General features: G+C 53.6%; 1 protein-coding gene across 3 annotated transcripts in view; it reads right to left on the reverse strand.

The window, feature by feature from the left end:
• Nucleotides 1-14,352, reverse strand: part of UNC13A (unc-13 homolog A) — a 68,009-nt gene extending 53,657 nt beyond the window's left edge. For all 3 annotated transcript variants that reach the window (XM_059062480.2, XM_059062481.2, XM_067032448.1), the window contains exons 1-5: nucleotides 14,144-14,352; nucleotides 4,907-4,936; nucleotides 4,212-4,311; nucleotides 2,218-2,335; nucleotides 443-566 (exon numbers count right to left, since the gene is read on the reverse strand). In XM_059062480.2, coding sequence (XP_058918463.1) covers nucleotides 443-566; nucleotides 2,218-2,335; nucleotides 4,212-4,311; nucleotides 4,907-4,936; nucleotides 14,144-14,165 — 394 coding nt within the window. In that variant the 5' untranslated portion in view covers nucleotides 14,166-14,352. The remainder of the gene's footprint in view (nucleotides 1-442; nucleotides 567-2,217; nucleotides 2,336-4,211; nucleotides 4,312-4,906; nucleotides 4,937-14,143) is intronic.
• Between the last annotated feature and the right edge of the window lie 360 nt (nucleotides 14,353-14,712).

Genomic DNA, 14,712 nt, shown 5'->3' on the forward strand with positions numbered 1-14,712 from the left:
AAGGATGATGTGGGAGAACTGAGCTGCTTCCAGGAAAGGTAAAGAGGTTTCTCTGTATCTCTGCTTTTATTGATCTCTACATGTCTCTCTCTCTCTCTCTCTCCATTTCTCTGTCTCTGTCTTTCTGCCTTTGTCTGTCTCTTCTCCATATCCAGCTCACTTCTGCAGCTTAAGACCTCACCAAGGACCAGATAAGACAGCTCAGACCTGAGCCCCATAGGTTGAAAAACACTTGCAGCCCATTGCTGACCTGCAGGAGCTGGAGTGTACTCTGCGTGCGGCAGGCATACATCTCTGCTGACTTGCTGTAGCCCAGGAGACTCTCCTTTTGGGAGGGGAACCTCATACTCAGAATAAAGTGTTGTCTGGACCCACCTAGACCTGACCATTCTCCTGGGGCTGGGTGAGGGTCCCACCCCACCCAACACCCCGCCACACTCACCTAAGGGCAGTTCAAAGCGGGTGTCAAGGAGGATGCGGTGGAAGGTGGGGTCCTTAGTGCCGCAGATCTCACTGTCCGCCATGATGACCTGAGAGTCCAGGGTCAGCCACTCTCCGGGCCCCTCCTGGGGTGTGGGTGGGGTAACAGGGGTTAGAGTTCTGGGTGAGGTGTGTTGGGTAACATGTCTGCTGCACACCGACCAACAGGCTCCCTATTCTCAAATGAAATGTCTCCCTCACCCCATGTTACCCTTACCTCAAGAGCAAGGACCATGTCCCCACTTTAGATGAGGAAACCAAGACTCAGAGAAGGAAGGTCTCAATCCAGGGCAACACGGTGGGTCCAGGGAACCCAGAAGCAAGGACCCAGAGAGAGAGACCTGTAGGGTCAGGTAGGGGCGGTCCCAGCCTTGCACAGCACTCCTCATCCCTAATGAGGGGTTGTGGGGCCCCGACTTCAGATAAAAGACCTGATGCTCCCACCATTCAGGGAGGATACCCTCTGAGTGAATGAACCAGTCCCCCTTGGTTCAGGGAAATGAGCCCTTGAGCAGGTGGGGTCCACTCTGAACCTCAGTTTCTTCATCTCTGAAATGAGAATGATGCTCTGCAGAATCTGCTTTCTGCAGCCCCAGGGAAAGGCTGGCAGTGATGGGGGAGTAGTCCAGGGTCCCTTGCATAGGTCATGGTTGTCCCAGGTGACTAGGCCTTCCTAACACTTGGAGGGTCACTGAGGAAATTTGAGGTCATCCACAAGCCTTCCTTTTGGACTCGCTTGGACTATTGCCCCTCTTTCCTCCATCTCCACTTATTCATTAAAAAATAAACCCTATGTGGTGCCTGCTCTAAGCTTGGTCCACACTGGGCAATGCCTGAGAAACCCACAGTCACAGGAGATAGAGCCTGACACAGACACCCGCAACACCATGAAGTCAGGGTCAGGCCAGAAGGAGGGAGGGGAGGTGAGGGACCCAGGTGGAAATTAGGGAGGGCTTCCTGGAGGAGAGGGCATGGGAGCTTGGCTTAAGGGTGATGGAAAGGAGGACACCTGAAACCCACGGAACAGAATATGTGAAAGTTCGGAAGCTATCCCTGGGGCCTGTGAGGAGTGTAGGTTGAGGTGTGGGGGAAATAAGGCTGGCAAAGTGGGTTGGTGCCATCTGGAAGGCCTCCCAAGGGTGATGGGCAGGGAGGGCAGGATTGGATCTTAGGTGCCAAGTGGAGAGGGTGAAATTTAAGGCCAGGAGGGTAGAGAGGAGGCCAAGGTTATTTTCTTTGGGACTGGCATAAACTCCCCGATGCCCATCTGGGCACAAAGTGCTAGTTGCTTGCAATATCCCTTCTCCTTTCTTCCATAGTGATGCATTTCTAGCTGGGCCCAGGGCTATGCAGCTTAAGACTACATTTTCCAGACTCCCTTGCAGGTAGGTGGTGCCACATGACAGTTCTGGCCAATGACGAACAGCTTCCAGTTTGGGCCCTTAATTAGGAGTGCAAACCCCTTCCCTTGTTACCTTTCCCTCCCCCGACTGGAATGCAGATGTAATGGTAATCCTTGAGCAGCCACCTTGGGCCACGAGGTGGAAGCCACATGAGGAAAAAGGCAGAGCGACAAGATGGAAGGAGTTTAAACCCTGGTGACTGGAGCTGCCACTGCAGCCCTGGATGTCTACATGAACATTGTCAGGGGATGGAGATAGATGTCCATCTTGTTTAGATCACTGGCCTCTGGGCCCCTCCCAGGCACTCCTATCCAACCCTCATCCCACCACTCACTTCGTTGGACTGGCGGATGGTCCGCAGAGGGATCCACACAGTGCCCACCATCGTGTCCCAGATGAGACCCTTGTTCCATACCTCCACCGTCAGCCCCAAATCCAGGCGGTTAATTTCGCTGTGGAGAGAGGTAATGAAGACTCAGAAAAGTCAGTTCACTCGCCTTTGGACACATGACCAACTAGACTTCAAACCCAGGCCTGGGTGAGTCCTAGTCAGGAAGGTAACACAGAAGTTCTTGTTTTACAGAGGGGAAACTGAGGCCAAAGGACTAAGTTACATGCTCAGGGTATCACAGCAGAACCAGGATTCCAAGCTGAGAAGGAAGGAATGGGGACAGGTGTCACGTGTCTCCTGTAGCCCCAAATCACCTGGCCCTTCCTCTAGTCCTCAGACCCTGAGAATGCTGGTTAAGTGAGGAAGAGGCTCATATGCCCTCCATGGCTCCCTATTACCCCAAGATAAGGGCATTCGTGGTGCCTCCATCCTTCCCAGTGTCACCTCTATCCAATGATATGAAAACACCCTTGAGCATATGAATGATGACACATCTAAGCACTTTCCCTGCAGGCCCCATCCTGGAAATATGCAGATTTGGTAGTAAACCTTGGAGAATGTCCAATTCACTGAATCCACCAATTTACCAAAGATTTATCTTAAGGAATGTTCTCCTTGAATATATCTGTTGACCGTGACCTGGTCATTCAGTAACTGGCTTTAGGGGGAGTTGGGGACCACTCTGTCCTGCCCCCTTCACATTTTCCTAGAATTATAGAGCCAGCTCCTTTCTTCCTTCCCCAAGTGCCCCTCTGCTCCAGAATCCCAACTCTGGATTCCCTCATGGCCTCCACTAGTGACAGTCCCCAGCCAGGCTCTGCTCAGGGATTGAGGGCTGCCTGGGTCCAAATCCCACTCTGCCAGGTACAGGCTGTATGACACTGAGCGGGTGGCTTTGCCCCTCTGGTCCTCTGTTTCCTCCTCTGTAAAATGAGGATTATGTTAGCACCCTCCCTCCCAGGGTTATAAGCAAAATTGATTTAATCAAAGCCTTAGAAGAAGGCATGGCACATGTTGGCCATCATCAGAGTAGGTGGGATGTAACAGGAGGCCCCGAGTAGCTCCAGGTTGAGGGGAGGGTCCAGGTCATGAACTCATTCAGTTATTAGGCAAATATTTATCGAGCACCTATTGTGTGCCAGGCTCTGTGCTTGGCATGGAGATCACAGTGGGAACAGAGACCAATAGGGCCTTACCCACGTGGAGCTCATAGTCTAGGGGAAGGGGCCAGAAAGGTGTCAAAAATCACACAAATGAATAGAATAACAATTGGTGGCAAGGCCTGAAATTACTGTTCAATTTCAGCTTGAGGGTGGTAGTCAGGGAAGACTTCCCTGAGGAGGTGACACAGCTGAGACCCAAAGGACAGAACGAGTCAGCTGGGATGGGGAGAAAGGGGGAACGAAGAACAAGAGCAAAGGTCCTGGAGCAGGAACAAGCTGGACATGTTGGAGAAACAGTGCAGAGGTGGGTGTATCTGGGGCAGGTGAGGCAGGAGAGATGAAGCCAGATACTGGTGTGAGGTCACAGGGGCCGGGCCTTGGGGGGCTGCAGGGACGAATATGGGTTTTGCTCTTAGGTTGATGAGCCACAAGCCCCAGGCAAGTTTGGAGAGTGACCGGATGTGATTTGCAATTTTAAAAATATCCCCCTTGCTGCCTAGAGGAGAACAGATTGCAGGAGGTGGATGGCAGCAGGAGGCCAGGGTGGAGGCTGGCGGGCAGAGAGGACTTGGCTGGTGGCCTCGGAGATAAAGGGAAGCGATTGGATTCGGGAAGTGCTTTGGAGGCAAAGCTGATGGCTGGACACGGGGCTGAAGGAAGAGGGAAGGGAGTCCCAGACGGCAGCCGGGTGTCCGGCTGTGCCCTGCAGAACCAGCAAAGTGGCCGGCTGTGCCAGGGGGTGTGGCCATTCAGGTCCAGTCGCTGCAGACTCACAACATGAAATCCTGCTCCCAGCTGGGCTGGCTGCCCCGTACGGCAATGGTCGTGCTCTTGACATTCTGCACCTTCAGGGTCACATATGTGTTGAATTTCTCTGTGGCGGTGAGAGCAGAGGTCAGTGCAAGGGCTCAGGGACTCCCCCACTCCCCTTCCCAAGCTCTCGATAACACCCCTATGATCCCTCAGGGGCTGTGAGTTCTTGGGCCCACCCAGGTCCAACACCTTGAGGTGTTTCTGTGCCTCCACTCCCAGGCCAGCCCCCAGAGCCCCACTCCCAGCCCCTCAGAGCACTAGGGAGGGGCCTTGGTGTAGGGAGATGTGGAATTTTGGGATACCTAATCCTGATGCTTAGAAATGACTACTTCCAATATCCTTGGACATAGGAAACTTCCTTTGCCTCTCTGAACCTCACTTTTCTCACCTGCAGCCTAATCTAAGTGTCCCCACCCTATCTCTTAGGATCCTGGGAAGCACCATTGGCTCAGGGTGAGCCCCACTCCCACTGGAGTCTTCAGGGGATGGCTGGGAAGACTGCTGGTAACCTAGAGCAAGTCTGACACTCTCTGTGATGCTCAGCAGACATAGAGCCCAAGTTCCCCGTCACTGGCTCAGACGCCCTCTCCCGCCTCTCCAAGAGACGGACAGACAGACAGACAACACAGGAGAGGACAGGAATAGAGGCCACTTACCTTGGGCACCATCAAACTTGGCTTTTTTGACTGTGGAGAGAGACAGAGAGAGGGAAGGGAGACAGGGAGAGAGTTGGGGAGGAGAGAAAGAGACACAGAGAGACACATGAAAATATAGACATAATGAGAGAGGAGAGAGATACAGAAAGAAAGAGAGAGAGAAGAGAGGCAAAACATAGAGAGCAAAAGAAGCCAATAAAGAGACCGAACAGATTTAAAAAACAAAACAAAACAACAAAACCAAGATAAATACAGAGGCAAAATCAGAGACAGAGGTAAAAACAATGAGAGGAAGAGAAATAGGGAGAGGAGGGAGGCAGGGATGAGAGGGAGAGAGAGAGAAGCCATCAGACAGATGAGCACAGGCAGACCTGGGGTGGAAAGAAGTTTGGACCTTGGGAGCAGTCCATGTCCCACCCTCCTCCCCATCAAACTCCTCTAGAGCTCTCCCTCCAGTTGTGACTTCACCAAAATTGAACAAGATTCAAAAGAAGGAGCTGGGCAGGTGGCAGGAGAGGCTTCTTACAGGAAGTCCTCCAGGATTGCTTCAGAAGGAGGAGGGGAATTGGGGAGGAGGAGGTAGGGGAGAAAGGAGAAAACAATCTCCAATGATTCCCATCCCCCTGTTAGACCAGTGAGACTTCTCTGCGAATTGCCCAGCTCAGCCTGTCCTCCTGAATGCTTCCAGGGTTTAGAGTCTCATATTCAAAGGGGACTGGGCGAGGTGGGAAAAAACAACCCGGAGAGCTGACTCCATAGTGCACATAGAGATATCCAAGTCCTGGCCCGTAGGTTGTTAGAGCTTGTCCAGCCCAACTTGCCTGTGAAAGGTGCAACCCAAATATACCTCAGAGTTCCACGTGGTCCAGTCTTTTCATATTTCACATAACCCCACAGCCCCAAGTGATTCAAAGCAATTCCACTGTTTACTAGATTTTCTCACAGGACATTAAACTTTCCCTTTCATTACCTCTCAAACTCTGCGTCTGCCCCCCAATGCATTTCTCTACCATTACTCTCTACTCCCACCTGAAACCTGCTCCCAAACCGAGACCTCTCTCTTGATTTCTGTATTTCTTCTCCCTTTAACATTTTCAAATGAGTATTTTTGTTTGAGTAGGCAATACACCCACATTTTACAAAATCCAGAGCAACTGAAAGATCATACAATGAAGATAAGGCTTTTTCTACTCCAACTCTCACTCTCCCTCCTTGATGCAGTCAACAGTACCAATTCCTTGTGGTACTAGAGATGCATCGGCAGTCACGTGCACATGTGCATTATTTTATTTCCTACACAAATGGTAGCATTCTACACCCTCTGCAGAACCTTTCTTTTTTTCAGTATGTCTTAAAGAGGGTGTGCGAGTAAGTTGAAGGATAAATTCCTAGAATCAGAATTGCGTTTCTATTCTTTCCTCTTTTTTTTAAGAGTCGAGTTCAGCCTTTTTCTGGGCAAGTGCCACAGCCTCCTATCTGGGATCCAGCCTCCCATATGGGGTTCATTTCTCTGTCCTCATCATTTGAATTTCTTCCTCAAAAAAGCACCTGAATGGAGCCAGTGAAGAGAGAATTCTCATCAAGTGTGGGGGAAGTAGAGTGGTTCTAAACACTTGTCAGTAAATACTATTTGTTCCTGTTGCAGAGAGAATGTGGGGAGGATGAGGTTGGGGGTGGGGATTGATACCCAGAAGCACTGAGTGAGCTCCCCAGAGTTGCAGAGCACAGGAGGGAACGAGTGCCTTCCTATGCCAACACCACCACAACCCCAAGACCCAGATTTTAAATGCAAGTGGGTTGAGCATTATGCCCGCCATACCTGGGTTTGGGTTTGGGAGGTAGAACGCAGATAGAGCCCTTGACTGGTCATCGGGAAAAGTGAGCCCTTGTTCAGCATGGAGTCAGGTGGAGCTGGGTTCAGATTATGGTGCTGTGTGACCCCGGGCAAGTGAATACCCCTCTCTGGGCTTCCATCTCTGTCTCTCTCTTTCTCTTTCCCCCACACCCAAAATCAGTCATCGAGTCCTGTCTTCCCCACCTTCCCACTCAAGGCACGTGACTGCACGTACAAAAGTCCCTCTCTTGCGGGAGACGGTTCCTACCCCTGTCCCACATGCCCCCTTCTCATAGCCTCAGCCCCACCCAGACCACAGAGAGCTCAGCCACCCAACCCCTCATCTCTGGGACTGAGTGAGGCTCAGGGGCACTTAGGACCGTGTCCAGCAGTAGCTCCAGACCTCCCTCTTAGGGGACCTCCAGCTTGCAAACCTGATGGCTCTGTGAAGGGGGAGGAGGGTGCAGGGGGAGGGCGGGGAGGGAGAATGAGGGAGAGACACAGAGGCTCAGAAAGGCACATACCTGGAGGGACCAACATCAGGAGAAAAAGGAAAAGGAGAGAGGAAGAAGTGAGGGGAGATAAGACATGATAGTCAGAGACACAGAGAGACATACAGATTTTCACTAGGGAGGGCAGGCAGGGAAGATGTTGCAGAGAGGAGAGGCAGCATTGGGAGACAAAAGCTGGGGGTGGGAACCAGAGGGGAGGTAGGTGCCAGGCCCTGGGAGATCTGAGGGACTCACTGGGGTATGACCGAACCTAGGCCCCACTCTGCAACTCCCTCTCTGTGTCCCTTTTTTACAGACCAGGGGCAGTGCTCAGAGGGGAAGCCAGCTGTCCAAGGTCTGTCCTCCATCCTCTCCTCTAGGGAGGAGGTCTCTCCCTGTCTCCTTCCTTCCGATTCTGTGTCTCTCCACCCTTGTCACGTCTTTCTGTCTCTCTTCTTCCCTTCCTCCCTCTGCCTCTGTCTTTCTTGTTCCCAGTCCCTTATTTCTCCCCCTTTCCTCCTCCCTACGTCTCTCTGGGACAGAGGGTAATGGGCTCAGTTGGGGTCCACAAGCCCTGGGAGATTGCCGGAGAGCTCTAGCTCTAAGAGTGAGCCCCCGGGCCCCTTCAGAGAGTTCAGGGTGAAGACATCAATATATGTTCATCACTGGGGACTCAGAGGGAGGCGGGGCAGACTCAGGGTGGGAGACGGGGCTCACAGAAGAATGGGGCGTCAGGGAAGAAGCCTCAGAGTAGGAAGCTCATGGCGGGGAATAGGATGTGGGATAAGGAGGAGGAGGGTAGGGGCCTAAGGGAAGGGGGCTCGGAGAGCTTGGAGGAGGCTCATGACAGGGGGAGGGGACTCAGGAAGGGAGAGGAGAACGGAAGGGTGGGTGGCCTCAGGGGATAAGAGGGCGTAGAGGTAGGGGCTCGGGGAGGGGGGCGGATGGGGCTCAGAGAAAGAGCCGAGTCTCTCTCTGCCTCTCTCTTCCCCGTCAGCCAGCGGAACCCGAGTCATTGTCGCCTTCACCACCGTCACCGTCATCGCATCTCCGCCCCGCTGCCTTCCTCTTGCCTGCGGTATCGGGGTCACCAGGGCGGAAGCGCCGCCCCTCCTTCGCGAGCTCCCGGTCACAAGCACGAAGCTATTTATAACGTGGGCGCGGAGGGCGTGAGCGACGCGTCCGCGGGGAGCGCTGAGTGGGGGAGGTGCCCGCTGACGGGCGGGCAGTCACGCCAGGTCGGCCGACCGCGCGGCCTCCTGGGTCCCCGCCCACGCCCCGCCCCCATCGGCGCGGACTGATTAATGTGGTCGCACAGGCAGCTGCGGCCCAGGGCAGCATCGGTGAGAGTGGGAGCAGGGGCTCATGGGCGCTGCCGGGCTCTGGGCTTCAGTTTCTGCATCTGGGAGATGGGGGCAAGGCAAGCCTAGTTGGTCTCACTTTTCTTCTCCCTTTCCTCTTCCCTTCTCCTGCCTTCCTCTTCCTCCCTCTCCCCTTTCTTCTTCATTATTAGTAGCATCAGCATTGTTATACTGTTATTACTACTATTATTATCATTACCATTACTAGTATCATTACTATTTTTATTATTTGGTTGAGTTCGAAGTGTGCTCCTGGCCTGGACGACCCTGGATTCTAATTGAGGTAGACTCCAGTCCTTGGGGCATCTGGTCCATAAACTGCCAGTCCTGGGAGCGGGAGTGGGGGGATAGAGAACTCCAGCCATCAGGGGAAGCGGCTGAAAGCCCACCCACAGGACATGCTTAACAGGGGTCAGAAGACACTACAAGCGGTGGAAGGAAAGCATAGAGAATTCAGAAATAGATTCTAGGGTGTTTGGTATTTAATATGTGATGTCGATAGCAGACAAGGGCTTTGGGATAAGGACGTTGGTCTTACTGGCTTTGCATCTGGGAGAGAATAAATGAGGACTCTCATCCTCTATGAACAGACATAAGCCAGAGCCAGACAGAAGCCTTAGCTAATGTAAATAACACACCAAGAAACTTGACAGATGTTCTGTCTGTGTTGTTTACCAGGTACCACTTAGAACTAGGCCTGGCGTATAGTAGGTGCCCATTAAATAGTGTTCACTGAAGGAATGACGTCATTGCCTCCTCCAGCAGCCCTACGCTAAGACCTGGCCCCGCGGAGCTTTCGCTGTCCACTGTGCTGAACTCCGCGCCTCCTCCCTGAACTGTCCACGGTGCTGAACTTTTCATCCCTGCCCACGTACCTCCAAAGAGTTGGGACCTCTTTTGCCCCCTACATATTACTGAGCCCTCCTCAGGCCTGAGAACGCAGTGAGCTCTCAGGAAATGTCCTACACTCACGGACCTCTTTCCAGAAAGCTTTTAATCCCCATTAATAAAAACATATTCACAGATTTTTCCTGTCTTTGGCTCACACTTATTGACCCTTTCCACAAGCCAGGCACCATGCCAAGTCCTCTGCGTGTCTCATATGACTGGAGAGTTCCAGCAAATTTAGGCAGCAGGCACTATTAGTGTGCCCATTCTACAGATGGACACACTGAGGAATGAGGAAGATATGAGACTTTCCCGGAAGTGGTGGATTTAGGGATCCAAACCCAGGCCTCCTGGACTCAGGATGTCCTGGTTCACACCTCATAGAGGAAGCTCATTGTGTGTGGGAGGCAAGTGAGGTGCAAGATAGGGAGGCTAAGATTGCAGCCCTGAAGATGAATCAGAGCCAACACCGGAGGCATCCTATGAGGCTGTTGAGAGCAAAGATCAGATGCAGACCCCCTGGCTGTGTGGTATCAGAAACAGGGCAGTAAGAGACAGAGGGATTTGTGAAAGCTTCCTGGGAGAGGGGTAGGGGAAAAGCCATGATGAATGGGGAGATCGTGATATGTCTGTTTGCTGAGTGGATGAAGGAAAAAGGTGATCCCAGGACAGATTCTCACCCCATGGTAGGGACTTATGTGTCTCCAGGTTCTGGGGGCTGAGGGGAGGCTCGACCTTCACTTTTCACTCCCAGTAGGCTGTGGAGTCAGGCAGCTACACCTCTGGCTCTGTGACACCAGGCGAGTTGTTGAACCTCCCAGAGCCTCGATTTTCCTCATCTCTAAAATGGGTTTTTCTGAGGATGAAAGAGGGCAATGGGCATAAAAGTCCTCAACAGTGTGCCTAGAGAATGCTGGATAGATGGGGCTTGTTGTAGATATTATTATTAGTTGTGCGGTAAACTCACTCCCAAACGCATTTGCTAATTTATATGCAATATTCAGTCATCAAATATTTATGGAACTTTTAAATCATTGAGTGGCCTGGCAAAACGTCATGATGCACATAGGATAGTCTAGAACCAAATCCCTGCCACCACGCTTTTGAGCTTGCTGTGCCCTCCACCTAGAGCATGGTCTCCCTTCTGCTCAGTTCCTCCTCATCTTCTGACACTCAGGCAAAAGGTGATGATGGGAACAAGATAGGCTTCCCAGAGGAAAAGAGCCATAGAAATGCTCCTCCCCATCTCCCGCAGCCTTTCCCCATCTCTCCCACTCTGAGCCCACCAGCATGAGGCCAGGAGTAAGGCTGGGTCCCCAGAGCCAGGAACAGTGCCTGACATATAGTGGGTGCTCAATGCTTGCTGAGTAAATATATGAATGAATTCACAAAGGAACAAGGTGGCACTTGCTGTTAGCAGCCTCAGAACTCTGCCAAGACTTAGCAAGTGGATTAAGGTGGGGGGGGCCAATGGGGCTCCACATAGATAAAGAAATGAGTGGGGGCAGAGGCAAGGTCTGTACAGGGTGGTCTCTCATGTGTTAGTGCAGGATATGCACACAAGAACTTGCATCTGTGCATTCTCGAATGTGTATTTGCTCGTGTTACCAGGGCAGGCAAGTGAGTGTATATGGGTGTATGTGTGCATGTGTAGAGGGACATGTACTCACGTGCATCATCTGAGTGCAGGTGAGGGTCTGCGTGTATGTGCTGGGGAGTGGGGTGTGACTGTATGTGGGACATGCAGGTTTGTGTGAGTTTAGGTATGTGCAGGTTTTTGAGCGATATGTTAAGTAGAAACACATGTTGGGGTGTGTGATATGCAGTTGTATAGCCTTTGTATTTTTGTTTACTTGCATACATGTACACACTCATGTGTGCATTTTATTCACCTATTCAAAGTGACTGCTTTGAGTGTCCAGGCAAGTGTTATCATGTGTGTACATATATGGCCTTGGCATTTGATCATGTGTACGCATGTATTTCTTGGGATTTGGGACCCTAACAGGTATATATATATATATGTACATGCCTGAGGGGTAAGGCATGGGTAGATCTTTAGGCCACATGGCTATTGTGAACATTAATCACACATATCCGTGTGTGTGCGTGTGTGCAGACGCACATGCCTGTATTGTGGGGACAATGTCTATGGCGCAGAGTGACTGTGTCCAGTATATATGTATGTGTGTGTGTTCAAATGGGCATGTGAACCTGTACATGTGTCCATGAACGTGCAGTCACAGGCACGTGGTGAATTCTGAGCATTTCTGTCCACACAAGGCAAGTCTGGGTTTGAACGTACCAGTCCGAATGTATGCAGATGTGGGCAATCATGGGTGGGCCCCTGGTTCCGGGGCAAGTATTTCCTCAACTCTAAGGATGAACTCAGATCCAAGAAAAGCCCCCTCAGCCTAGTTGCCTTGCTCTCTCTTCTTTCCCCCTCAGCCCTCAAGGCCTCCCACTCTGGGCATCTCCCCCACGCTTCTCAGCATTTCCCTCTCCCCACTTCTCCCAATCTCCCTGCACGCAGCCTCTCCCAGCATCCACTGCTCCCTTTACACCTCAGGGCTCTACCTCCCACCTCATCCCAAGCCTTGCCTCTCCCAGCGACACCCCTCTACTCAGCTGGTGACTCCTTCTCTATAAATTCCACAAAATCATCCAACACTATTCTTCCCCTAGGCCTCCGATTTAGGAAGCCTCACCCCTCTCACTGCCTCCGCTTCACACCACCCCTGCAGCCAAGACTCCAGTGTGCATCAGAGTTAAGGGTGAGATTCTAGAGAAGCCCAGCTCTGAAGACGGGGGTGAGGGGCAGAGGAGAGCAAGCTTGGAGGAGTCAGCCAGCAACCCACATACCCTCTCCTCCAGTGCTATCCCCTCCCAAGTATTAGGCAGCTCAGAGGATGGGGAGGGGCCAGGAGGGAGATTGGACGTTCACCTCCCCCTCCCCTTGGGCCTAGTCTGTGAGGGGTTCATGGGGGTCCACTCCACCTCCCGACTCCCCTAATTCCCTAGGCTAGGGGCTGAATGAGTTGACTTTTGATCTTACTGGCCCTTCTCCCACCATCAGCCCCGACCGATGGGAACGAGCTCAAGGAAAGGAGGCCCCTGTCCCTTTAAGAACACCCGCGTCCACGCCAGCCCAGCCCCGCGCGAGCAGCACACGGGAAGCCACCGCGGCGGGGAGCGGGCTGGCGGGGCTGGGTTTGTGAATGGAGAGGCACAGGAGGAGGGGGGAGGGGCAGTGGGGGAGGTTCCCGGCTCCTGGGCCTGCCCACCCGGGTCCAGGAGGAGGCTGGGGTTCATATCTTTCTTCCTCTCTCTCTCTCTCTCTCTCTCTCTCTCTCTCTCTCTCTCTCTCTCTCTCTCTCTCTCTCTCTCTCTCTCTCTCTCTCTCTCTCCAATTTCTCTCTCTTTCTCTTTCACACACACACACACACACACACACACACACACACACACACACACAGCACAGCCCCGGCTGCCTAAGGTCTTCTTAAGCCTGCCATCTCAGGCTTCGTGGATACACCCCTTCTCCCACCCCAGGCCTTCTTGAAGGGAGTAGAGGCGAAAGGCGTGGACCCCAACCCTTAAAACCCAAGGTTGAGCCTTGAGCCCTGTTTCATCACCACTCATACCGCCAAGGTTCCCTGCTGAGAACTCAGAATTGCCCCAGACGCCTTGGTCCAGGTGGGCTGGCTTCTCCCCACCCTACCTCAGGGGTGGGGGGGGGCAGTCATGCCCCTCTCCAAGCCTCTTTCCCTTTACCCACCCCAACGCAGAACGTGGGCCTGGGCGTGGGCCTCGATGCAGATGGCGTTCCGGCCCCAAAATAGCTCCACCCCACCTCTCCTGTCCTCCCTCCAGCGCAAAGTGGGTGAGGTGAGGATGGGTCGTGAGGGGTGCAGGGTGGTACTGCACTTCCAGAGGGACGGCTCCCTGCGGAGGAGGCCGGATTTGAGTGCGGAGGGGCCAGAGAGGGCGGGGAGGGGGAGGCCGTCGGGCGACTGCCCCAGCCTCCACTAGAGAAGGCAGAGTTAACCGGAAAAGTGCCCCCAGACCCCCCGATCACAGCCCTCTCGTAATGCTGGAAGGGGTCTCCGCCACCCCAGTCCTCTCCACTCCCAGGGTGAGGGATACCTAGAGCTCACGGTAATCCTAATGACCAAGCCCCTCTACCCAGATCTTACAAGCTCAGAGCTTGGAGACCGCTCCCCCTGCACTCCTCTCCGAATTCCGAGCCCTGCCCGCAGCCCAGCTCACAGCCCAAGACTCCTTCCAAGTACCCTGCAGGATTCATTTGAACTACCCAGCCCGGCTCCTTCCGCACGAACCCGCTAATAACCTGTTCTACACAGACGACCCAGTCTAGACCGTTTCCAGATGGAACCCCAGACCCCTGCCCGCGTCCACACGGGCCTCCGCGTTCAGTCGTGTCCGCACGACCCGAGTAGCAGCAACCAGGACCCCCCGAGAGCCCAGCTGCATCGACACTGATCACCCTCTCAGGCGGCCTGACGCGTCTACAAGGGCTACCCCCTCAAAACCCAGCCGCGTGTACTCGGGTCACCCCCTCAGGAGTCCAGCCGCATCCACACGGACCCCGAGCCCAGTCCTGGTCCACATCAGTTCCCCGCCCTGCAGCCTCGCCTCCTACCTCCAACGCAGAGTAGAGACATGTCTCCAGAGTCGCCGGCGGGCCGGCTCTGTCAGGTCGGGCTTAGCTGCCGCTGGGTTGGGGCATGGCGGGGGCTGCAGCCCGCGCTCAGCTCACGCCGGGGCCCGGCCTCCGCCGCCTGCCATCTTGGTTCAGCACCGGGGGCGCGGACAGCTCCTGACGTGGTGCTGATGCCGGGCTGGCGGGCGGAGCCTGATGGGGCGCGGGTGCTGCAAGCTCGGGGTGAGGGTGGGGTTTAAAGGGCCGGAGCCCGGTGGGAGCTGAGGGCGGCCATCACGCAGGTTCCCTTCTGGTTCTGCGTGTTTTCTTCTCTCCTTTAGCTCTCAATCTTGAGTCGTTTGCTGTCTCTCTGCTCTCCCTGAGTATCTCTATTCCTCTGTCTCTATGTCTCGTTCTCTTTGCCTCTGTTTCTCTGTCTCTCTCTCTGGGTCTCTCTATTCCCCTGACTCTTTGTCTCCCCATCTCTCTCGGTCATGTGTCTCTCCCTGAGCCTCTCTCTGTTCAGTCTCTCTGTGTCTCTGCCACAACTGTTGAGGTCTCTCTCTGTC

The sequence above is a fragment of the Kogia breviceps genome, chromosome 4, assembly GCF_026419965.1.
Source record: "Kogia breviceps isolate mKogBre1 chromosome 4, mKogBre1 haplotype 1, whole genome shotgun sequence".
Classification (NCBI taxonomy): Eukaryota; Metazoa; Chordata; class Mammalia; order Artiodactyla; family Physeteridae; genus Kogia; species Kogia breviceps.